Genomic DNA, 26,121 nt, shown 5'->3' on the forward strand with positions numbered 1-26,121 from the left:
AATTCAATTATTTTGTTCTAAATCCGTAAGTAATTTGTCTTTAGTCGGTTCGGCCATTTCTTGCTCAACCATATATCAGCGGGATTCCTCATAACGCGGCGTGGACGAATTGCTGGAACTCTTCGCGCGGCAAACAGAACAAAAGCGTGGAGTGAAACCACAACACCAACTTTTTTTCCCTCTCTCCCTCTCTCCACGCTATCTCTTCATCAAGTGTGTGTTTGTTTGGAGGGCGGAGGAGGGATGGGAGCGGAGCGGGGCGGGGGTGCACCGTGGGACAGCGCCGACCGAGGGCCCTCCTCCCCGCCTCCCCGCCTCCCCAGATGTGCAGCGGCGAGCCGGGGTCACTTCCAGTCGGAATAGTGCAGCGACAACATCTCACGTTGACGACGACGTTTAACTTACACCGTGGATCTACTCGAACGCCCCCCGTCGCCCATCCCCGCCTCCTCCTCAGTCGCAGACAAGAAGACATTGGGATTTATGAACAACCCATGTGGACTTTATGTGTAAGCACTTTCAACGAGAAGGGATGCCTAATTTCTTGGCGAAAGTAACTTTATTGTTGTGGCTAATTGGACTAGCGCGAGGTGAGTCATCCTCTCGCTATCATTTAGCTTCGATGTGCATGAACGCCTGAACCCGTTTTGTCGTCAACCTGTTGCTCTCTTAACTGCACTTTATCGACACTTGTTACCGTAGGATTCGTGACTCAAGTCAGAGTTACCCAAACCTTTTCAGCTAAAGGCCTCAAATTATGATAAGAAACATGCTTCTTTTCCTGGACACAAACTAACCAAAATAATGGACTTATTGGCATAATTCCGATACTTACGGTCCATAAACTAAAGATAAAGAGCATATAATAACAATAAGTTTGGGAAGCCAGTCAATACGTTTGATTATTTTGGGCTCTTTATGCACCTGTTGGCATCATGTTCTCCATTCTACCAATATATGCAATTATTGCCCAACTAATCATTGAAAGAACGGTTGCCGAGAAAACCCCTGTTCTCTCCAGCTTTTGAGAAATGTTTCCAAGGACCCCCCATATAATCCTAAAGTCAATTAAATATAACTCCCTTGTCTACAGCCTAAATACCCTAAAAAATTTGCCTAGTATTGAAAAAAATAATGTTGGAATGTTATGATAAGAAATTCATATTTTTTAGATTAAAAACATTTGTAATTTATTTCATGAAGAAAGTTGTACTTTTTACAAGAACTAACACGTTATTTCTCTAAGAAAAATGCAGAAATATTTTCTTTATTTTTGTCGACTTTTTTCTTATTTTTTATTTTTAAAATATCCTTGTTTTCTTTTCCTTTTTAGAGAAAATAAATTGTAATAGTAGAATTTTTTTTCCAAGGAAAACTTTTAATTACGATTCGATTTGATCTTGATTCCTTAGGTTGTGATTATGTTCAATTTGATATTGATTTAAATGCTTGGATGTCAACAGTAAGAAGTAGAAATACACAAATAGAGTATAACGTCATATTTCTTCAAGAAAAAAGTTCTAATCTTTACAATAACAAATACGTACCGTATTTTCTTGGGCTTAAGTCGTTATTTTACGAGAGTCACGTCGTATTTTTCCAAGATAAAGTTGTAATAGGATATTAAAGTCAAAATGTATTGAGTGCTAAGGTTGTATTTTAACAAGTGAATTTCACTTTCTTCTAATAATATACTTTTTAATTCTTAAAAGATAAGACTATATTCTAAAAATAAAATTAAGTTTGTTCTTGAAAAAATAAGACTTTTATTTCTGAAATAATACATCTTTTGTTCTTCAACAAAATGACTGATTTAATTGAAACTAAACTACATTAAGGTAATATTTAATTGGTTAATTATGTTTGTATTATTGACTGCCGGTCCACATACGGAAGGCTATTTAGCTATGCATTTTTTAAATGATATGACATAATGTATTGCAAATTATCTTGCGGAGCCCCAAGCTGTAACTCGCAGACCCCAGTTTGAGAACCCCTGGTCTTGAGAGCCCGCCCACCAAACCGCTGTCAAGACCCACAATCTTTTACTATGACAGCTAATTGCACATACCTTTGACATTTTTGGTGTTGTTGCACATAAAGACATTTATTTTGTCCAAACAACAAGCACAGGTGAGTTATTGTTATCAGTGTTGGGTAGATTACTTTGGAAATGTAATTGGTTGAAATTACAAGTTACCCTGTTGAAAATGTAATAGTAGTCTAACTACTTCAATTACTTTCTCAAAGTAATGTAACTAATTACCTTTGATTGTTTTTCCTAATTTTGAATGAATCCATCAACAGGACCCTTTAAAAAAGAGGATTAAAACCATAGATCATTGTTTTGGAGTTAACCATATAGTTGTTCTTTACACAAATAATAAACTGATAACAAATGTGCTGAAATGTAAATAAATACATAAAAAATGTGTTTGTTGCATTATACACGTACTGTATATCTGTATATGCAGTACGTGTATAAGGTCTACAGCATATGGAAAACATTATAGGATGTTGACCTAATGACAAATGTTGACCTAATGATACACCTAATTGACCTAATGATACATGTGCACAATATTGTAAACCATATTTCTTCATATGACAACCCAGATAAGTTAATGTTTCATAAAGTCCAAAATCATAAGGATGAAACTGTTCAAACGTTAATGGTCTTTTGTGTTCAAAAGTGAGTCTAACCTTTTCAAAATATCAGATAAACTAATAGATTGCAGCACATTGCACTTCGAGGTCATATTTGGAATAATGTCATATTTGAGACTACAGTAGAATGGCACCTCATCAGCTTTACAAGAAAGAAATGATATGAAAAAAAATCAGAGCTTTTGTGGCAATTTTTCAAATTTCACTAAAATTGTAGTCCTAGAAATTTCCAAAAGCAACTGTAATTTAATTACACATTTTCTCCCAGTAATGTATTGGATTACAATGACATGAATTTTGTAATGAAATTAGGTAATTTAGTTACTCCCCAACACTGGTTATTCTTCCAAACCTTTCCTTGGCAGGCCTAAAATGCTCCATGCCTACGGAGTCGTGTTTGATCCAGGGGAGGTGTGAGGCCACTCCAGATGGCAACGGACAGTGCAAGTGAGTGCAAAAATTCACTTTTTAAACACGTAAGAAATGGGGAGCACGTGTGCGAGTTGAGTCATAGATGGCGGACGGAGGGTCGGCGCGCGACCGAGCCCCCTCTGCGACCAAACTCCGTCAGCCCTAAATCTTGCTTTTGCGTTTCTTTCACCGAGCGACAGCTGGGGTCTCCAGAAGCCCGGTGGCCATTGTTCCCGTCAGCGATTAATTCTGTGTGACTAATCTGGGTGAGGCTTCCCAGAGAGGCCAGACCATCAGACCCTGTCCTTCCAGACACAGATCCCTACCACTCCTCCCTCCCTCCTTTTCCCTCTCTCTTGGGATTTTGTCCCTAAGTGACCCTCAGAATCTCTTAGTCCCACTGGGCAGATGGCAGAGGGTTTTCCAAAGTTATGCACTTTGTCTGCAATGAAGTGCCTTCACATTAAGACCATGGCCACATGAAGGTGAATAATTCCAAAAGTAATCATTCTTTCATGTTTTGTCGGCTGTGCTTATTGGTAGCATATCTTTTGCGATACAATTTATTTGTTGTTTTCGGATGGGGGGGTGCACGCTACTATGTTTCTTGTCAGACTTTATAAAACAAAAATAACTCCATACTGCTGAACTTTTCGGGACTTTTTTTTGTCAACGATGTCGTCCTTTGAGGCTTGGGCCATCTCCCTAGTCATTTCCTCTGCAGGAGCACTCATTTTCTCTTTGTTTTTCAACGCTCTCCCACGGCTGCAGCAGTAGGCTGCAAACATTAGCGCCTGTTGCGCCTCGCTGCTATGTGCTGTGTGAGTCAACCTAACATGGCACAGTGCTATTGACCCCACGATTGTTTCAGAAACTCACATTATTCTTGGCTATTCATATTGGATGTCAAAACATGGACAAATGCATTCTATCAAACTGTATTGACCACGTGTGAAATGTTTATCAAGAAAAAGTTATTTTTCCTGCGATTGGCTGGCGAGCAGTTCAGGGTGTACCCCGCCTCTTGCCCAAAGATTATCCCAATAAGCTTCAACACGCCAGCGACCCTTGTGAGGATAAGTGGTACAGAAAATGAAGTTATTTTGAGATGTGTATCTTTATTTATTATTATCGCCAATCCCGAAGACATTTTGACATAAGACATTTTGATGGACTGTCGTAGCCGCTAAACAGTGAAACTGAGACGTCCAAAGAGCACATCGTCATTGGTGGCCCCACCTTGTATTCTGACACCACCGTATTCCATCTTTTACAATCACTGGGCTTTATCTTGTCAACTCAAACGCGACCGGATACTCTCATTACCATGGCGACGACAACAACAATGGATCACATTGTGTGTTTTATAAGAACAAAATGGGGAAAAAACGTATGCTGGTGGTCACAGGTGCTCAGGAGAGGACTTTAATTCAAGGATTGTTTGAGGTATGTTCACGTACTTTTAATACGATACGGCTCGCAAACAGGCAACAAAAATGTTATGGAGCCTAGCAAGCTAGTGCTAGCAAGCTAGTGCTAGCACTAACGGTTGTACGTAAACATGCCGGCATTATGTCAAATCATGCTCGAAAGGTTCGGTGTGATTCAATTACAATAAAGTAATTTAATTACAGTAAGTTAGCAACCATTATTTGTCATGTAGTAATGTTGGTTTGACCTGAATGATTAGAAGACCTGAAGACAGAATACTTATGAAGATACTAAGTGGACAGTACGCAAGTATATACAGTAAATGAACAAGTCATTTAAAGAGACACATTGCGCCATCTTGTGATCGGATCGGTGATCGGTTATCGTTTTTTTAAACTCGCTGATTGGTGATCGGCCCCAAAAATCCTGAATGCGTATAGCCTACTATAAAATCAATTTGATGAAACGAAAAGTCACTGATGGTGTAGTGTTGCATTGACTGTTATATGAATTTGTTCATATATGATATGAAAATATCATAGAAGGGCTAATAGAAATTAGCATTGATGTTGGTAATTATAAAACTTCAAACTTCTACTTTAACACACAGCAGCAGCACATAGAAACAATGCCGTCAACAATACTCACAGGTGTAGATTCTCTCTGCTTTGTGGGAAAAAATTTTAATTACCGAGATTTTAGTTGGGACCCTTCTCTGCCCCTTCTTCTTGTTAATTACACTGCATGTCTTCCAGTAGACCTCAGTGCTGCCCAACATTTGACAGTAGTAGTATCACATTACTACACTAAAGGTACGCAATTTTGGTATTAAAAAAATGTCTTAACAAACAAAGTATTCATATGTCCGAAATGTTCGTAAGTGGTATTAAAAATCCAAGATACAGCAGGGAAGCAAAGGATGAAGTGTGATATGGCAGGGGAACACTGTAACTATTTAATATATGCATAATCTACATTAAGCAAATGAGGTATCCGATCAGCTGATATTGCCTCTTCAGTCTTCTGATTGGCCTTAATACACACGAGATACAACTAATACGGTTTCTTGTGGGCAGATGGAAAAAAAATGCTGTGTGTGGGCACAGTCCTCGGAGGTATGAAGTATTAAAAATATATATATATTCGTTTGTGTGATCTTTAGCTGGTCTCAGGTGGGGCCATTGGGAGTTATGTGGTTCATAAAGTTGATTTTCATGCAGCATCATAGAAAATGGAGGGATGGTTTCGGTTGTTGTTTTTTTTTTTATTTTTTATTTTTTAATTTATTTATTTTTTATTTTTTATTTTTTTTTTCTACAATATCCCAAATGGTCTTGGGCTCCAGTAATGTGGGAAGATTGGGTCACTCACAATTCCTGTACAGCCAGAACCAGGCAGCCATCTTTGGCCTCCCACCACAGCTTAATTTGGTCTGGTTGTGTGATATTACCCCTTTTAGTCCTCAAGCTACACTCCCCTCCACCTCACTACCCCTCTCTGCCTTCCCCGTCTTCTCTTTGAGGGCCACAAAGCCATCATTGTGCCTCTGCATTGTGCTCATTCTCAGACTTCTCCAATTAAACATGGAGATGGGGCATGAGGCGCTCACTCCAAGCTCGCAGTTTCAAAACGTGTTTTATCGGGCTCACAAAGATTAGTGCTGGTGTGTTTACTACAGTATGCCACCAGGTTTTCATATGGATTGATTTGACTTTTTCGGAATTATCAACCTGGAATCTTTAGTTTTGTTTTATTTTTCTCACAAAATGGCCTATTGCACATGAGGTCCTCAGTTTACAACGGAGTTCGTTCCCAATAATAATCTATGCTAATGCGCCATTTAAGTCATAATTACAGTAAATACTAATACTGTGAAAAACCGAGGCCCCTTAGTGTTAATATTCTGTAACTAGGCGTGTAACGATACACTAAAAAACATAGTTCCTTATTTTCCTTGTTTTTTTATGTCACGCTTGGGTTCATTCAGAACAGATCTTTCTCTTAAGGAACATGCCACATAAATAGGTTTTCTTCTTTTTAGGAAATGAAGGATGCAGACAAGTGCAAAAGTACAAATTTGAAGAGTGTGCAGTATTCTGCTATAAAAACACTCCCAAACGCATATAGCCAGCCATGACATCCACTTGCCTGATGCTGAGCTGCACTGTATTTGTTTACAGAATCGAGTGGCTACTGCTTTGGCTCCATCTGAAAAGCTCAGGAGTAGCTGTTTAAATGTTAATTCGCAGCTCGTGGGCTAGCCAGAGACTGAGCTGTGCTGTATTTGTTTACAGAGTAGCCAAGTGGCAAGAGCGCGAGGCAGTTGCACTTCTTGTCCCTTATGTACTGTGTCCGAACTCTGTACACCTCTGTACCGTAAAAAGTCTGTATACGAATACATGTACCACTAGTATTAAAGAAGTTTGTCTCTGAGTTTTTTTATCGTTTGCTATGAGATGCACTTAAGTTTAAAGTCCTTAGGACAGTGCTTCCCCTCCACTGTGCTGTGAGAGATCATGATGTGTGAAGTGACAATTTCATGCAATTGGTGCGAGAATGGCGGCACGGTGGGTGACTAGTTAGCACATTTGCCTCACAGTTCTGAGGACCTGGGTTCAAATCCGGCCTCGCCTATGTGGAATTTGCATGTGCTCCCCGTGCCTGCGTGGTTTTCTCCAGTTACTCCGGTTTCTCCCCACATCCCAAAAACATGCATGGTAGGTTAATTGAAGACTCTAAATTGCACGTAGGTATGAATGTGAGTGTGAATGGTTGTTTGTTAATATGTGCCCTGCGATTGGTTGGCGACCAGTTCAGGGTGTACCCCGCTTCTCGCCCGGAGATAGCTGGGATAGGCACCAGCACGCCCGCGACCTGAGTGAGGCTAAAGCGGTACAGAAAATGGATGGATGGATGGTGCGAGAATGATTATTTGACTGTAAGTTGACTTGTGTGCTTATTTTTATAATGATAGTCCACAGTAACCATTCCGTTTTGAAGTTGAGCATCCTAATGGGTTTTTACATCGTATAAGGTATCACCCACCCAGTATGTTTGATTCCTTTTGTTGCATCCCACGGGAGCTGAGAGGTGGCCCTTCTTATTCAGGTTTTGAAACCTGATTTCATATACTTAGATTAAAAAAAATATATATATTATTCATTCAAATTTGGTAGGCTTGTTAATGTTAGTAGCACATCTGCCTCACAGTTCTGAGAACCGGGGTTCAAATCTCGGCCCTGCAAGTGTGGAGTTTGCATGTTCTCCCCGTGCCTGCGTGGCTTTTCTCCGGGCACTCCGGTTTCCTCCCACATCCCAAAAACATGCATGGTAGATTGATTGAAAACTCAAAATTGCCCTCAGGTGTTTGCGAATCGTTGTTTGTTTATATGTGCTGTGCGATTGGCTGGCGACGAAGTCAGCTAGGATAGGCTCCAGCATGCCCGCGACCCTACTGAGGATAAGTGGTACGGAAAATGGATAGATGTTAATATTACTCTTCTCTGTGGTGTGTCAAATTTACATGCCATTTTTTGGGCCTGTTTGGTGCCTCTTTAGTAAAGGTTGGGAAGGGAACATAAAGTTAGGTAAAAAAAATAAAATAAAATACCGTGGACAAAGTTGTAAGACACATTACGACAACTGTTTGCATGGTTACTGTGTTTGCATGGTTAGTGTTAGCCAACGGCTAGCTTCTCTCTTCCCCGCCTCACACCTGAGCTGGACCCGCGAGCAGCATGGCCTTTCACCACAGAACTTCCCCATTGAAACCCTCAGAACGTAGTTTGTCTATATACCGTTTGTGAAAGAATTGAAAGGTGCTTTTCCCCATAGTCCAAAAGACGCCTGCTTTTGAACTGAGACGATACACCGAAGTCAATAAGCAGCATTGGATGCTTCACTCAACAGCCATACCTACTTGACATTCAACACCATAAATAACATCTCCCCCTCATATCTGTGCTGGCATTGACTGACGTTTATCTCTGACAGAAGTTATCTGAAGGCCTTCTGGTTTCCTGTTGAGTAGTTTCTGATTCCAAGAAGGCCTTTATGAGGAATTAAATCTGAGCTATGTGCTGTTTGTGTGAGGATACTGGACTCAGACCTCACAAATGATGATGGCAGATATTCATTTATCTGGTTCTTGTTGATGTGAGTGTGGTACTGTGGATGACTGGTTAGCACATCCGCCTCACAGTTTTGAGGACCTGGGTTCAAATCCGGCCTTGCCTGTGTGGAGTTTGCATGTTCTCCCTGACCTGTGCAGGTTTTCTCTTGGTTTCCTCCCACATCTCAAAAACATCCATGGTAGCTTATTTGAAGACTCTAAATTGCCCGTAGGTATGAATGTGTGTGTGAATGCTTGGTTGTCTATATGTGCCCTGTGATTGGCTGGAAGGTCAGGGTGTACCCTGCCTCTTGCCCAGAATTACCTGGGAAAGGCTCCAGCACGCCCACAAACCTCATGGGGAGAAGCGGTACGGAAAATGGATGGGGGGATAGTTGATGTGAATAAATTTCCTTTAGTTACACGTATGCAAGAAATTACGTCTGTGGGATAACCACCAGGAAAGCCACATTTATAGAATTTTGGAGGTCAATCGTCAATCTTGAATCAAATGTTTAGTACATGACCACTTTCATTCTAAACCAAGATTACGATTAGACTAAGTAAATACATCCAGTTAGATTCAATATAATGCCAATGATTGTTTTCAAAAACAAACAGATCTTTTGTTGTCTACTCATCTGGAGCCTTGATGTTGCTCAACAGTGTTTCTTTTCATGGAACCAGATGTAATCATATGACTGCTGATCTTGACACCATTCGTTTCGAAGGTCAACCGAGAGTTAAACACTTTTTCTTGCTAACTACTATGGTACCTTGACTTACGAGTGCATCAACTTACACATTTTTTCGAGTTACAAGCCATCGCTTCATCAAATATTGCTTTTTTGCCAAAATTGGAGGTACGAGCCAGCTCCATATGCACTGCCGCTTGAGTGAAGTGAAAAAAAAATCAAACAACTCATTCACTGCCGTTTTCAAAGCAGAGTTCCCCATATTGCCAGCCGTTTAGAGCAGTCTGACTGATCTTTCAAGATCCACAGAATGTGCTTCCTTCTTTCACCAGAAAAAAAGTTTGTTTTTACCTCATTACATTCTGGCGGCATGGTGGCCGACTGGTTAGAGCGTCAGCCTCACAGTTCTGAGGACCTGGGTTCAATCCCCGGCCCCGCCTGTGTGGAGTTTGCATGTTCTCCCCGTGCCTGTGTGGGTTTTCTCCGGGCACTCTGATTTCCTCCCACATCCCAAAAAACATGCATTAATTGGAGACTCGTGATTGGCTGGCAACCAGTTCAGGGTGTACCCTGCCTCCTGCCCGATGACAGCTGGGATAGGCTCCAGCACGCCCGCGACCGTAGTGAGGAGAAGCGGCTCAGAAAATGGATGAATGGACAATTACGTTCTTTAGTAATAAGCAGTAGAACATGAGTTGGTTTCACCAAAAATACTGGTGTCAGACTAAAAAGCAGAAAAAAATAGCTTTTTGTGGAAATAAATATCTCAAGCGGAACAGTGACTTTGACGCAAATATGTTTTGCTTTTGTAACACCTCAAACTTTAAAACATCAAAGCAAAACTGATTTGTGCCTATAAAGAAAGACGCTGTGAGCGACATTGACTCACCGCATGGCTGGATTTGAACGTCAGTGGCTTTTTAAAATGGCGTTCCACATTCACTCCATGAATGCAACGCACACTGTCTACGACCTACCGCGATACATACTCCATTTATACCATACATATACAGAGTGTTCGAGTGTGAGGTGCCTAAAGTTGTCCGACTTCCAACGTGTTGGCATTTCTCTCCCTCATACTGGACATGACAAGCTGAGATCTTTATCTTCTACTCAAAAGCTGTGTTGATCTCAACTCCAAAGTGAAGCAATGCTACCAACTACAGGGACCTGTTGGTCATTACAGTGGTTTCCAAACCTGAATTCCACAGACAAACTGAGCAGAAGCTTCTTCCACGCCTACCTGTTTAAAAACATAATTGACAAATATATTAGTTGATGGCAGTAAATGGTTGGATTCCAGTTGATGAATATAAACGTCCACTGCAGTGAATGGGTTAAAGTACTGTAATGCCCTCGCATGTGGGCAAGGAGAGTCACAGTCGCCGTTGCACTTTTGTGTGTTAGACAAATGGTCCAAAATACAAAATGAGAGTTTTTTTTCATCTCGACAAAATACGTCTTTGTTGTTGTAAAGATAACCTTTGTCGCTAAAAAAAATATAAATTCATCAAAACATTAGGACCTTTTTCTCAAAAAGAGACTTTTAAAAAAAATTCTATAGCATTTAGAGGAACACAAGATAGTTATATTTAATTGGCATTAAAATTAGAAGAAGGTGTCTTTGGAAAACTGTCTCCACTGTACGGGGTCCCTCGACCCAAAAAGTTTGAGAAGCCCTCTTGTAGAACATCAGGCTTAATCCCTCACCTGAGTGTATTTATTCTTTTGATATGTGATGCATGACGTCTTCTAAATCGGTGCATCTTTTATGGTACATTAAAACACCAAACAAACAAACAAGTTAAAAGGAGCTTTCCACGTTTGCGTCCATGTGCGAGGGGGATGTTTTTCTCCGATAACAACCAAAGGCATTAATTCCTCGCTGGTATGTGCAATGAATGCTACAATATACCACCACTTCAATGAAAGTGAGCCCTTGTCTTTCCAGTTCTGCCGACACTTCAATGGCACTTCTGTTTGCTGTGGTCAGATGAGTTTGTCTATACCCCCCTTCCCCACCCCCCCATGCCTGGCCCCCTGCATTGAGACATTGAGAGTCAGGAAATGGCCACAGAGCGACTAGAGGGAAGAAAAGGTGTCGTATCTCATCCTATGATCACACAATGGGGAAACACACACATGATTTTTTTTCATGGCCGCCACTCTGTCACATTCCCTTCGGGGAGAGTTTTTATGAAGAGTGGGCTGATTGGGCTGACGGGAGCCTCAACGATGAGGATTCGCGATATTATAAGTTCCCTGGTTGCCAAGACAAATCTCCCCGATCCTCGATGGCCTCGTGGAAGGAGTGACAGTCGATGGTTTTTCCCCTCCTCGTCCGACCACCTGTCTGCGGGTTGGGGGAACGAAGGATGTAATGACGTGGTTTTGTGCATTCAGATTCAAACACAAACTGGCCGACGTTGCCTGGAGTGCCTACACTGTTTTTCTGGGCGTGTAAGGCGAGCTCAACGCATATCAACAATCAGGTCATATTTTAATGTTTTCCTTCCTCGAAAAGGACCAATTTTTGGATGTCTCTAAAACTAGGGATCTCAAACTTTTTGGGTCCAGAGATTTGTTACTCAGCAATTTTTTTTTTTTGGGTGTACAGTTTTGTTGTCTTTCGGGTGCCAAGGTTTGCCAAAAATCACAGCACTGACATGTTACCTTGGTTTTCGCTAAGCAGAGCTAGAACTTCACTGTAATTGTTTAGAAAGTTGACTTTGGCTAGAGCGTGAGGTAGTTACACTTGTTCGACGTGGGATATTTCCGGACATGATTTTCTTCTAGCTTCCTATTGGCTAAGATGGCCTCATAGTTAGAAGTCATAGCCTTACCTATTACTTTGGAATGCGTTCATTTAGCTAATTACAGAGCAGTTCCAATTGATACCGATAAGCATGTTTGGGGATGAACAGCATGCATGTTCCAGAATGGTTCTAAGCTGGAAGCACCATTTGCAGCACAGGTGTCAAATCCAAGGCCCGCCGGCCAGATCCAGAGTCGGATCAAGCTACATCATTTTATGTTGCACACAACAGCTTGCCAACTAATTAGGGTCACAAGGAAGTTGGAGCCTATCCTAGCTGTACACTTTCATTCCAAAATGCCACTGCCAGCTAGTGGTTGTGAGAAAGGTGTACACTTTCATTCTAATATGCCACCGCCACCTAGTGGTTATAAAAAAGGTGTAGCCTACACTTTCATTCCAATATGACAGGGGTACGTATGACTGCATATATGTACAGTTGTCCTCATAAGTTTACATACCCTGGCAGCATTTGGGAAATACATTTTTTCTTTTTTAAATGACTGATTTTAATGATAATGCTTTTCTGAAATGCTGACCGTTGAATTTGAATTCCATTAAAAAAAATTAAATGTGTTTCACCTGGTCCTTCATGTTTTCTTTAAAGAATCTTACAAATTCTGCCTGGGTAATCAAATATATGAGCATAACTGTGTTTTCTAATTTACTAAATAAAAGTAGTGCTGGGAATTTCAAAATATGAGCAAGTAAATAAAAAAAAAAAGTATTACGTGTTCAAATAAAGTGCTTCACTTCAGAATAATTATTTGAAAAAACTACCAAAATACAGATAATACTTAATGTTTTGATCATATGGGTAGAAGCAAAATCATCCATCCATCCATTTTCAACACCGCTTATCTTGGTTAGGGTCACGGGGCGCTGGAGCCTATCCCAGCTGACTTCAGGCGAAAGGCGGACGACACTCTGAACTGGTCGCCAGTCAGTCGCAGGGCACATATAGAGACAACCATTTGCACTCCCATTTACACCATCACTGAGTGGGAACTGAACACACAGTGCCTGCACCAAAGTCAGGTGAATGTACCACTAAACCATCAGTGACCCAGAAGCAAAACCATACATTGTAAAAATGCATTATACATAGGTAGAAGGGTTCCAGAATTTTGAGGTCAACTTTGGGTGTGCGTATTATACATGGGTGCACATTATACACGAGAAATCACGATAATTTAGCTCCTGGCTAGAGGACGTCGTGGCTCACAATATGTTCAAAACTAGTTAGCCATCATGAAACTATTTCGTTTGACACATGCAAGGGCAATTGTGTAATTAACCGGGATTTTGGCACGCCTTCACACCCGATTATTTGCAATTAAAGCCATTTGTGTGATTTTATAGTTATAACCTGCCCCCCGAGGGCAAACATAACTACAATGTGGGCTGTGATGAAAACCACTTGAACACTCCTGGTGTACAAGAACAACGTGATGTTCCTGGAGAGCTGACATTCCACCTCCAGACTTCCAGTAGTTTTGAGCTCCTGTTTTAGTCATTACTGCTGCTGTGACCTGTAAGATACGTTTCCCTGCATGCCTCCGTAACGCTCCCAAATAAATAGGGTCTCTATGATGAAGACCTCCAGATGTGGGCTGGCCAGGGCAGCCTTCCTGTCCAAGAAAAGAAGGATGGATGAAAGGGGAGGTGAAGAAGAAGAACCTTTTGAGCTTCCCTTGTCATTTGTTTTGCCAAAAGAGGGTGGCTGTGGTGTTTGGGTGTTCCAGCTCCACAACAAACAACTCCACTTATGGAGTGATTACAGCCTTTTCCCATGATGGCCGCCTACGGGGAGTGTGAAGGAACAGTGAGAGTAGAGGTGACTCACCCTCGGGCGATGCTTTTAACAGATCATACAGGCGCAGGACCAAATAGCCAGGAAATGAGATTGGGTGGCGGAGACGGGAGCACAAACACCACTGACGCGCTTTGACTACAGCGAGCAGTGCCAGAAAGACAGAAATAAATTCCAGCATCGTAATCCAGGTTTCTGGAGTTGTGGGCAAGGCGGCTAATCCCTGAGCCAGAAATTGAAGGAAACCTCTTACGAAAGTCTTCTGCTATTATGTTATTGTGTTGCAAGTATTATATTGTGTGTCAGACAAGTTCCAGGGCTGGTGTCACAAATGATGTACAGTGGTGCCTCGTACAGTATCTCAAAATTTCCCCATTGTAATGAACGAAAGTCCCATTAATCCATTCCAGATCCCCTTAAAAAAAAATCAGGAAATCAAATCAGAAATTAAATCAGGAAAATAGCACTCTGTAATATTATACTTGATAAAAACATACAGTAATGACCTTGTTAAATAGAATGTAATAGACTTAAACATCCACATTTTTTGCTTCAATTCAATGGACATTGTTCTGCTCCTTCTGGTGTGTACGCCTTGGCTACCTGAGCCAGTATAATACAAACATACGGATATACATGGAGACGGTCACTCAGTAAGCCTCAGTAATAGTCGTTCTAATATATGCCTGTGAGTATTGTTATATTAGCTGTCTACAAGTGTTACTTCACCGTTTGTGTTCAAATATCCATTGTTATAGGCTTATACCACCACAAAACCAATGCTATTCGTTCGGGCTGCACAGTTATGACCAAAATAATAATCCCGACTATTTTCGTCAATATTGCAATCACGATTATTAATCACGATTATTTCTCATGTTAGGGGAAAATCTTTATTTTTATTGCACTACTTTTTAACAAACAATATGTAACAGTTTTCAATCCAAAATTATTATTTAGAGAATAAATGATAGATAATAATAAAAAAATTAATGTACTCCAAATAAAATCTACTTTATCAAGGCCTAACTGAATAAATATGTTGTTACAAAGCGCACTCACGAATTGCAGCTTAATAGAAGTAAATACAATTTATGCATAAAATGCCATAACATTAGGCTGCAAGTATCAGTTTTATCAAATGAAACAGTTTTATCAAGTTTCATTTGAAAATCCCCGTCATCAATATATGCATTGCAAACTAGAACTAGTAGACATTCCAACAGCTTCTTCCCTCTTGCAATCAACTTCTTAAACAGCTAACCTATAATTCCATCACAACAAGCTGGCAATTTTTTGACTTGAGTTCGTTGTCACATTTCTGTGGGGCCCATTATGTATGACTCGTGCACTCACTGTAGTTGTCTCGCCATGCTGCACTATTTGCGTATACTGGCCACGCATGCCAGAGTAGCATCTGCTCCATTTGCACACTGATTGAGGAGTATCTGTAACATTTGCACAACCAACATTGTCCCAGATGATCGCACTACTCGTCACTTTAAACCCCATACACTCCTTGAAGTCTCAGCGCCCTTTGCACAATGGTCATTGCACCGGACTATTGCAATATTAGTCATTCGAACTGCTCTAGGTGCTAGAGGACTGCATCTTTTTGCACAATTGTTTTTTGTCAATGTCTTTATGTCTCCAAAGTGTTCTGTAAATTGACTGTCTGTTGTACTAGAGCGGCTCCAACTACCGGAGACAAATTCCTTGTGTGTTTTGGACATACTTGGCAAATAAAGATGATTCTGATTCTGATTCTGATTCTGATTGTTGGTTTTCCGCCTTGCTGCTCACATGCAGTGATTTCTCCAGATTCTCTGAACCTTTTGATGATATTATGGACAGTAGATGATGAAATCCCTAAATTCCTTGCAATTGTACGTCGAGAAACATTGTCCTTAAACTGTTCGACTATTTTCTCACGCACTTGTTCACAAAGAGGTGAACCTCGCCCCATCTTTGCTTGTGAATGACTGAGGAATTCAGTGAAGCTCCTTTTATACCCAATCATGGCACCCACCTGTTCCCAATTAGCCTGTTCACCTGTGGGATGTTCCAAACAGGTGTTTGATGAGCATTCCTCAACTTTCTCAGTCTTTTTTGCCACCTGTCCCAGCTTTTTTAGAACATGTTGCAGCCATAACATTTTAAGTTAATGATTATTTGCTAACAACAATAAAGTTTATCAGTTTGAACATTAAATATCTTGTCTTTGTAGTGTATTAAATATAGGTTGAACATGATTTGCAGATCATTGCATTCTGTTCTTATTTATGTTTAACACAATGTCCCAACTTCATTGGAATGGGGGTTGTACGAGCTATTAAAAATCAGATGGTCAATTTACACAACACGTCCCCTTTAAATGCCATTTACAGAATATTAGATTTTTCTTCCATCCATCCATCCATTTTCTGAGCCGCTTATCCTCACAAGGGTCGCGGGGGTGCTGGAGCCTATCCCAGCTATCATCGGACAGGAGGCTGGGTACACCCTGAACTGGTTGCCAGCCAAACGCAGGGCACATATAAACAAACAACCATTCACACTCACACCTACGGGCAATTTAGAGTCCTCAATTAACCTACCATGCATGTTTTTGTGATGTGGGAGGAAACCGGAGTGCCCGGAGAAAACCCACGCAGGCACGGGGAGAACCTGCAAACTCCACACAGGCAGGGCCGGGGATTGAACCCCAGTCCTCAGAACTGTGAGGCAGATGCTCTAACCAGTTTTCCACCGTGCCGCCTAAATCTTTATGAGCAGCCTAAAATTATTATCCTTTAATGAAGTGTTCCAAAAGGGGATTATCCTTAAATATTCCACATTATGTCAATCCAGAACCTGACACCAATAATATCTCTCACAGTGCTCCACATGGCTCAATAATCAAATCAATGCCATCCAGTTAAGCTCCTTAAAAAGGGGATGCCCACAGATGCCCTATATGAGCGTACAGTGCACGTGTAGCTAATGTTCTGTATATTCTGTGCCCGAGATGACAGGTGGCAGATTGTGCCAACACTGATGGGGGAAACCCCTTTTTGAGTGGGGTCAAATGTCAGCACAGCATCTGCTGCCTGGCTCGCTCGAGCCACTGCACGGGTCCCTGTAAGTGCTGCCGACCTGTTGCCACGGACTACGGCGGCAACCATTGAAGAACAAGGAACAATGACCAGGGAAGAAAACAGTATCTGCCTTACCGACGTGATAATCCCACCGCGGTTATACGATAGCGCGCCCAACACCTGATATTTACTCAGCTTCTGATTTGTGCTCCTTCTTTTCGTCTTCATTATTTAGCTTTCCTGCGGTACAGTTTAACATGCTGCTGAGATTACTCTTGTTGAAGCAGCTGCCTCTCACTGTTTGTTTTGACTTCATAAAAGAGCCGTTGGCCGTCTTTTGTCTTGCCCCGCTCCATTTATTTTGTAAGTTGTTTTTTTTTAACTTTGTATTTGTATGAAGGTTTTTAGGTACAGAATATGAACAAAAGAGGCAAAACAAAAGAAAAAATTCAAAATACACATTTTCCTATTACAAGACAATGTCACGAGATATTTTCACTTTAATTCATTCCTTGACCAAGCTTGTAATTCAGTTTACTTGTACTGTAAATCAAATCAGGTTTGTTACATTTTAAATAAAACATGACGATGTCGATGTTTTGCAATGTTGATAAAAATGCCAAGAGTGGGGAAGTTTCTCCAACAGAAGTCCAGGAATTGGTGGAAGATGATTTTGCTGGATTTTCAATGTTCAACTGTTTCTGCTAACATTGTTCCACAAAGTCTGTGGTGTTTGTATTCAGTGAAGTCATGCTCTTGTATTGCTTACTTATAAGAACTTTATATATATTTTTTTTAACTTTAAACTCTTAGCGACTTACTGCCTTTTAAAAGGTGACATTGTGCCGAGCGTGAATTTGACGGGCCCTTGCCAAGTTAAAGAGCAAACTGTTAGCATTCTTCACAGAGTGTGCGCTGCATTTGACTTACGACCAGACGGTGTGTTTGGATAGCGTGTCCACGTGCGGCGATACTTTCTTTCTGTTTTTGACGCCTTGGCGTGAGACGTTGGGTAGTTTGGCACTTTTTTGTGTTTTTCAGGGGCAGGTTGGCAGCGTGCCTGTGTTGAGGTTTCATATGTTCAGTGGATTACAGTAATCACCTGCATATTTGTGCCTCAGTATTCACAATTTCACCTATTTGCATATATGGCTGTAGCTGAAGGACCCTACACAAGATGCCACCAAAGCCCTGTCTAATCAAGAACTGGTGTCAAGGAAGTATGTGTAAATGATAAATTTTTTACTGAAAACAAGCTTTGTATGTCAGCTATATTTAGTCTGGGTTGTTAGTGGATGTTACAGAGAGTCCAGTTCCCCTCTTTCGCATTCCTTTTGTTTGTCCCATTCTGTGTGCATGTTTTTTATACTGGGGGTCCTCTGTTAACAGCAGTTACGAACTGCGCAATGAACTCGCTTGCTAGGTGACATTAGAACGTGAGGTCACGTGGGACAAGAAGGCACGCTCATATACCACCGTGCTAACTACAAATACTGACATTTTGAGGTTACACACAAAGAACAAGTTTGCAAAGCGCTGTAAGAATACATAATGGTCTAATTGGTGGGAAAGAGGGTCTGCAGAAAAACCAAAATCCACCTGAGGAAGTGGAACTAATCAGAAATTAGAGAGATCTGAGAATATTTATTGTGTAGAAGCTGAAATTCAGAGGATTTGGACAAGTTTAAGATAAACAGGTATCTGAATTATTAATAGATGATGAAAATATTTGTCGATTAATTTCATAACCGATTAGTTGTCGATTACTCGATTCAATGTTACACCTCTAGTGTCCATACTTGGGGACAAGTGGCGGGATGTCACAGGCAGGAAGAGTGGTGAGAATATGGGAGGTGGTGGTGCTGCTGCTGAGGGGGCCTTTGAATGTGCCGGGGCAGCAGCTGCCGTCTTCCTCATTAACATGCGCACCTGCTCCTTGCTGCCTTTTTCCAGTGGGCTCATGTGGCGCCTCCCAACCACCGGGGCCTAAAGAGGAACCCCCCCAGCACTCCTTTTCAATCCCCCTACACACACACACAAACATAAAGACTTTCTCCTCTACTGGGACAAGATGGTGAAGTGCAAGAATTTGTGGCTCAACAGGTTTTAATGCATCTGCAAGAAAATACATTAAACAGAACGCAATAACATACACATACAGTGAACCCCCGCTGCATTGTGTTTCTTCTTTTCATAACACCCCACAATGTTGAAGATTTTTAAGCAATTGTTTTTAATGGCCCTGCGATTGGCTGGCGACCAGTTCAGGGTGTACCCCGCCTCTCGTTCAAAGATAGCTGGGTTAGGCTCCAGCACGCCCCCAGGCATCCCTAGTGAGGATAAGCGGTACAGAAAATGGATGGATGTTTTTAATGGGTTTTTACAGTTTAAAAGCAAGTCTGAATTTAGAGTTGAATGCCTTCAGTGTAGTACCAGATTGTGGCACGAAATGCCGGGCAGCATTGAGGTCTCCTAGAAGAATTCCAGTGTCATTAGCATCAAGAAGATGAGGCAGAGAAGGTCCCCTACTAAGCTGCAGTAATAGTCGTTCCCACAGAGCAGAAACAATGTATGCCTGTGAGTCGTATGCTCTGTTTGTGTATGTTGCTGCGCCATGTGTATTCAAGTACCGGTTGTTTGAAGGTTTAGGATTACGGTAACATCTATGCTAATTTCAGTCAGCCTGTTTATGGCGTTTCATAATATGTTACCATTAAGGTAGCAAACTTTCATTAGATGAAATCAGATGGTTTGGTTCAACATTTTAGTGTTTAAATATACAATGCTTAATTCTCGCTTGCTTTATGTCAGTTTTACAGTAAACCTCAACGAGGCAAGTGACAAATAAACAACCCGAAGCTAGCACACATTGGCTCTTTGTTGGAGAACTGTGCGAGCAAGTCTTCTTTTCCTTTCCTCAACGTGATGTTATATGAGTCTCCCATTTCTTGACAGTAAGAGAGTGAGAACAGGTGCAAAACAAATAACGTACATTAAAAACAAGTTTAAGTGTGTTTAATTAAAATGTGCAATAAAGGTAAAACTAGATGAAATCATTTTCACTTATAGCTGATAGGTCTGGAACATTTCCCCAGTGATAAATGGGATTTCACTATAGTTCATCGGTCACTTGAAAATGGCGGGTCTAAGCCCAGCCCTGCTGTCAATTGATTGTTGGAGAAACTCAGTGTGAGGGCAGTACCATGAAAATGTGCCCAGATTGTGACATCACAGTCTAGCAAAAAATTCAGAAGGGCTTGCTCAAAGACACATTTTGGGAAATAAGCAGTTCACAAAAGATTTAGTTGTTTGTCCAGAAACTCCAGAAAACCAACGCTTCAAATACAAGCAACTAAAAAGTAAATTTTTCAAAATATGTCCCCCTTAGAGTTTGGGGTAGAATTTGTTGTAACTGATTAAGTCATACATTTCTCACCTTTTATTCAGGAATTCATTCAGAAAACGTTCGACATTTTTATGCTGGTAGACATGCACCTCTATAAATAGTACTTACCAATCAACTTATGACATCCTCTGTGCACTACATTTTGTAATTTGCGTTATTAAGTTAGCCTTGTTATTTATTTTTGACTTATTGCATTTGGTTTTGTGATGGGCTCTAAATGAAAGGCCATTGATTTCCCGATGGAGCCTTGTTCTTGTCAGAGCGCCTGCTGCCAATTGCAGGAACGGGACACATGGCACAATGTGTTTGGACGAACAAAATGGTAACCTTGGTTGACGTGCCACTGGTCACTCAGTCCAGTGTTTACACAGCGGGCAGCCTAGCATGTGATGTTTTCTTTTTCTTGCCACAATCCCAAGGCTGAGTAATCCCTCCGAGAGGGCGACTGTCTAAACACCCGTCTGTGGTTAAAAGAGGAGGCTGGTGCTCAGCCCCCACACACTCATTGGACCCCCTGGGAATGTTTTGGGATGTAGTCCTGGCATCCCTTTCAGGGCTAATAGATTCTCTGTCTGTGCTCAGGTATTTGGTGCGACAGTGGTGCTATGTCGTGGGAAGACCAGTTGGATGTTGGTGGGATCCTTTATGAAACACGTTCAATGCAAACACTTGCCATTCCACTTTTTGCTGTCTTAAGGGAGCCAAGATGGCTGCTGTTTTAGTTTTGCCAACTATTGAAAATACACTGTCACTTTGCTTCTTCAATGTTTTAATATTATTCCACTTTTAACAATTTAACACTACAGCCTTGCCTCTAATTAATGGATTCAAATTAATTGGCTGGCTTTCTTCCGCCAATGGAGTTTCTCAACCAAGGGTGTACAAGATGACATTACAATGCAGCCTCCAAGGTAAACGTGACAAAAGTTTGAAAAAGATGGGCGTTCAACCAAAGATTTCGAAACAAAAAAGCCTTAAAGGCTGAACAAAACTTGGATTTCAAATCACCATGATGACTGACATAACAAGAATTGTTTCAATTACACTAACATACATAAAACGCGTCAAGGTGACAGTCTTCGTCTGTTGACACCTTTCTGTTTCCTCTCCATGTCTGGCTTCTTCAAAGGCTGAGTAGTTTTACTTTATTTTATGTTTATCATACAGTTCTTGTTACACTGACTTGTAAGACCGTTAAGAATGTTAAATGCTACTTAAACAACACCTCTATAGTATGGGTTATATCTTATTTTCATTACATTACAGTGTTCCCTGACTATTTGCGGATTGAAAAAAACTGAGAGTAATTGATGTTCCCTAGAAAATGTTTTAACTTGCCTATGAGACGGTGGCAAAACAACACGTTTAACTAAATTAAGCTCCTCAACTTACTTTAACATTGTTCCTTGACACCAAAATGCCACAAGATCCAAAGCACTGCACTGTCTAAATGAAACTCTCAAGTCACTTCAACATAGCTCCCTGGCACTAAGATGCCACAAGATGTGTCAAAGTATTACTTTGGTGTAAATGAAGCTCCTCAACTCACTTCAACATGTTTCCTTGGCACCAAGAGGCCTCAAAATAATGCCAAAGCACTACGGTCGTCTCATTGAAACTCCTCAACTCACTTCAACATACTGAAGTTTCTTGGCACCAAGATGCCACAAGAGTGCACCAAAGCAATACTTAGATAATAAAATAACAGAGGATAGGTTCCCCCCAAAAAATCTGCAAATATGCGATTTTGCAAATGACGAACTGCAAATAGGCGGGGTTTCACTGTATGTTCTATGTAAACTTTTGTTTTGAAATAAGAACAACCTGGAAGGGAACCCGCGTTACAGAACCGATTGTGTTCAACATTGGAGGTTCTGCCGTAAATGTCAATATTTTTACGACCAATGGTGAGATTAGGACAAAAAATGCTAAGGTGGTAATGTCATGGCATTCCCAGAAAAGCCATAGCAATTTTTGTAAGCTTTGTAAGAATCCAATCAATGGACATCAGATATGCATGTAATCTGGATGTACCTGAGATGCATCAAACCCTTTTATAGTCTTAATTTATTTCTTAAGAATTTCTGCATTTATAGGGTGCTTATTCTTTTGGTTCCTTTGATCCACAGCTGCTGTGTGTGTGTATGTAATAAAAAGAACACAGTGTATGTATGCTTGTTGTTCTTAGGCTCATTGTTGCATATCCTCTCGGGACACCCCTTACCTCCATTCATTGTTATTTTAAAAGTATGCTTTTTCCCGCTTTGTGGGAACTTATTGGCCGGCGTTTATACGATGCAGACACGACTTGTAAGAAACATCACAGGAGTTTTGTTCTCTTCACCTCTTCTGTTCAGGCCTCTCCGTTTTACTGCCGAACAACACATTGTTCACAGAGGGCGATGGCGGAAACAAGGAGCTCCCATTTAAAGTCTGTTTCTCATAGATGTGTTGCTGTGTTGTAAAAGCACCGGAGCAGGACCTTTTTCAAGAGACATGGGCCCTATTGGGTAAAGCTATTACTTTATAATCTCATTAATGAGCACAGAGGGTTGACCTTAATTTTAGTGGTGCCTTCCCTTGAAGTGCTTCAGGAATACCCATTGACGGCTCTTTAATTCTTTCAATTTAATAAAAACTTGCAGGCAAGGAGACAGTTTAAATACTACCTGATGGCTGCTTCTCAGAAGTGTCTGCCTAGTTCTCCTTCGGCGAGGTCATAAATACAAACATAAGAACAGGCAGTTATCATCTGCCTTGCACAACCTCACCAACCACAGACATTTTGCTTTGTCTCACAGCAAAGTGATAATATATCAGAGGGAGGAACAAGATCTATTTTCTTATCCTCACACTAAAACAAGAGATTATATGAGGTTGAAATTAACATAGAATACGTTTTATAAGTGCAGACATTTTTCTAACAACCCCCCAAAAACATTTTTTTTGGTTATGTTTTCAATATAGAGAAAATTGTTTGTAATAACTAAAACATAGTAAAATAGAATGTAAAGAAATAAACTGTTTTTTAAAAGTTTATAAAGTGCAACGGGCGTGGCCTTGTGAGTGACGTAGGGAGCCGGAGTCAGATTGGCTGGTTATTTCATTGTGAGCGCCTGGGTGTGAGTTGTGGTCTGCATCAGCTCCTAGTGAGTTTGCTCATTTTGCATTTGTGTCTTTGGCTGTCAGTAAATGTCTGAAATTACTTACATTACTTTAGTTGCTCAGTTTTTTTTCACTTAACTCATGTGGTGGCGTATCTGAAGCTTGCTCATACATCAAATTTACGAGCAATGGTTCATAAATGGAAAAACTTGTTAACTGGGAAACTCATTCGTAAAGGTACCACTGTATTTCAATGCGTACACAATCAACTAGTAAATAGTCAAGCAATCTTTTAAAGATACAGTAAATGTTTACCACAGATGTGGAAAAAACATTTGTGTACGACATGGAAGCTCTTATTTCATGTTTTCACTTTGAAAGTCTGTAATCACCCACACGAAACTGTTTGATTGAGAAAAAAAAATCAAAGCACGCGATTAAGTGGAATTATTTTCCTCAGGTGTCGGGATGGATACGCAGGAAGCAAGTGCCAGTTTCGTGACCCGTGCATCACCGGGCCGTGCCTGAACGGTGCCACGTGCAGCGTGGTGACCAAGGCTAACACGGTGGACTTCAGCTGCGCCTGCAAGCCGGGTTTCGCTGACCCCCGCTGCCAGACCCCCGTCGGGAACGCCTGTGTCGGCGCGTCGTGCCGCAACGGGGGTACATGCCAGCTGGAGGGTCCGCAAGCGTACAAGTGCCGCTGCCCTCCTGGATGGGCAGGTAATGTAAAATGTACTTCAGTGCTGCTGTTTTGGTCAGCGAACGATGACAGTCGAAAAAAACAGTCGGAAAATCCAAAGATATAAGAGAATAATAGGGCTGTGGCTTTTAGTATTCCTACTGAAAATCTTTACAGAAAAATCAAGTATTTGGGTAAACTATATTATATAGCAGAAAATAAGCCATTTCACATAATAATGAATGATCAATTGGTTTTCTTTTTTAGATCAAAATCGAAAGATTTTTGAGAATAATACATGTTTGAAAAATTACAGAGATGTTTGTTGAAAAATACAGAAATATAAGAAAAAATGGAAATGGAAAAATTATTCGAAAAAATTATACAAGAATATAAGACAGAACCCCAAAAATATCAGAAAAAGTACAAAAATATGCAAAATGCAAAAACACTCAGGGAAAAAAACTTTTCAATGAAAAATAAAAATAAATGATTTGGAAAAAAATATATACAAATGTCAGGGAGAAAAATAAAATATCAGGGAAAAATAAAAGAAAACATCTAAAATTTTATCAAAGTGTATCATTAAACTGCTTATTCATAGAGTGGATGACATAACCAGTGATTAACTTCTTCTCAGGAAAAATCTGCAAGCAGGATGTCAACGAGTGCGACGCCAGCCCGCCCCCGTGCAAGAATGGCGGCTCTTGCATCAACGTGGTCGGCGGCTACCGTTGCCAGTGCCCGGCCGAGTACTCCGGCGAGCACTGCGAGAGCCGCTACCTGCCCTGCAGCCCGTCGCCGTGCCAAAATGGAGGCACTTGCGTCCAGAAGGGAGACACGAGTTATGAATGCACTTGTGTGCCAGGTAGAAACATCACTATATACTTCTCCAAGTGTGTTTTATTAGAGGGCTTAAAAAGCCTTTTCCCTGCATGGAAAGTTTTGAAAAAAAACAAAACACCTCAGATACCAGTTTCACTGATCATCATGAAATTGGGTGGACATTTCTATACAGGGGTCTGCAACCTGTGGCTCCAGAGCTGCATGTGGCACTTTCATCCTTCTGCAGTGGCTCTCTGTGACTTTGGAGAATAAATAATGAGTATTTAATTTAAATTTGTTCATTTGTTTTTCAAATGTAATTTTAAATTTGAAGATTATGCTGTCCTTGTATATTTTGTCACCCAAAAGATATGTTGCAAGCACCGATGTGCGACACCTGGTGCCTAGATTTATTGAGCTTTTCGACCCTTGGAAAGCAAACCATAGACCTAAGAGAGGAAAAGTTTCTGTAGAAAACATAACGTTTAATGCTATGTGCTACATGAACTATGTTTAAAAACAAAGATTGCTAACGCCTCAAAGATGACAGTTTACAGTTGTGTGTGAAAACAAAGATGACGTCTACAGCCCTGATGTGCCAATGTTTTACACTGAGCAAAAATTACATTAACCAGGTAAAAAACATTTTTTAAAAACGGGTCCTCAGAACTGTGAGGCTGACGCTCTAACCAGTCGGTCACCGTGCCGCCCAAAATATTACATGAAAAATAAAAAAATTAAATAACAATATTTGACCAAAACTACACAAATATTAGAATACATTGAAAATAAAAACTTTTGAGAATAGATAAAGATAAAGATATTTGCCGAAAAATACTCAACTATTATCAAATAGAAGAATAGTAGCGAATAATACAAAATATTAGAAAAGTACAAAATATACTTAAAATACAATAATATTTGTAAATAATACGAATATATTTGACAAACCCCCCACAATTATTAGATGAAAAAACTAATATGTTAGCCATTAATAAAAAATACTAGCTGATACAATACAAAATGCAAAATAATAGTCAATAGACATATTCGAAAACAATAGTATTCGTAAATAGGATGCAT

General features: G+C 40.6%; 1 protein-coding gene across 1 annotated transcript in view; it reads left to right on the forward strand.

The window, feature by feature from the left end:
* Positions 1 to 257: 257 nt before the first annotated feature.
* LOC133400120 (neurogenic locus notch homolog protein 1-like) overlaps positions 258 to 26,121 on the forward strand; it is a 78,865-nt gene continuing 53,001 nt past the window's right edge. The window contains 4 exon segments of the mRNA XM_061672390.1: positions 258 to 590; positions 3,033 to 3,114; positions 23,992 to 24,254; positions 24,854 to 25,081. Of these exon segments, the coding sequence (XP_061528374.1) occupies positions 506 to 590; positions 3,033 to 3,114; positions 23,992 to 24,254; positions 24,854 to 25,081 (658 nt within the window). The 5' untranslated portion in view covers positions 258 to 505.

This window comes from Phycodurus eques, chromosome 3 (assembly GCF_024500275.1).
Source record: "Phycodurus eques isolate BA_2022a chromosome 3, UOR_Pequ_1.1, whole genome shotgun sequence".
Taxonomy (NCBI): domain Eukaryota; kingdom Metazoa; phylum Chordata; class Actinopteri; order Syngnathiformes; family Syngnathidae; genus Phycodurus; species Phycodurus eques.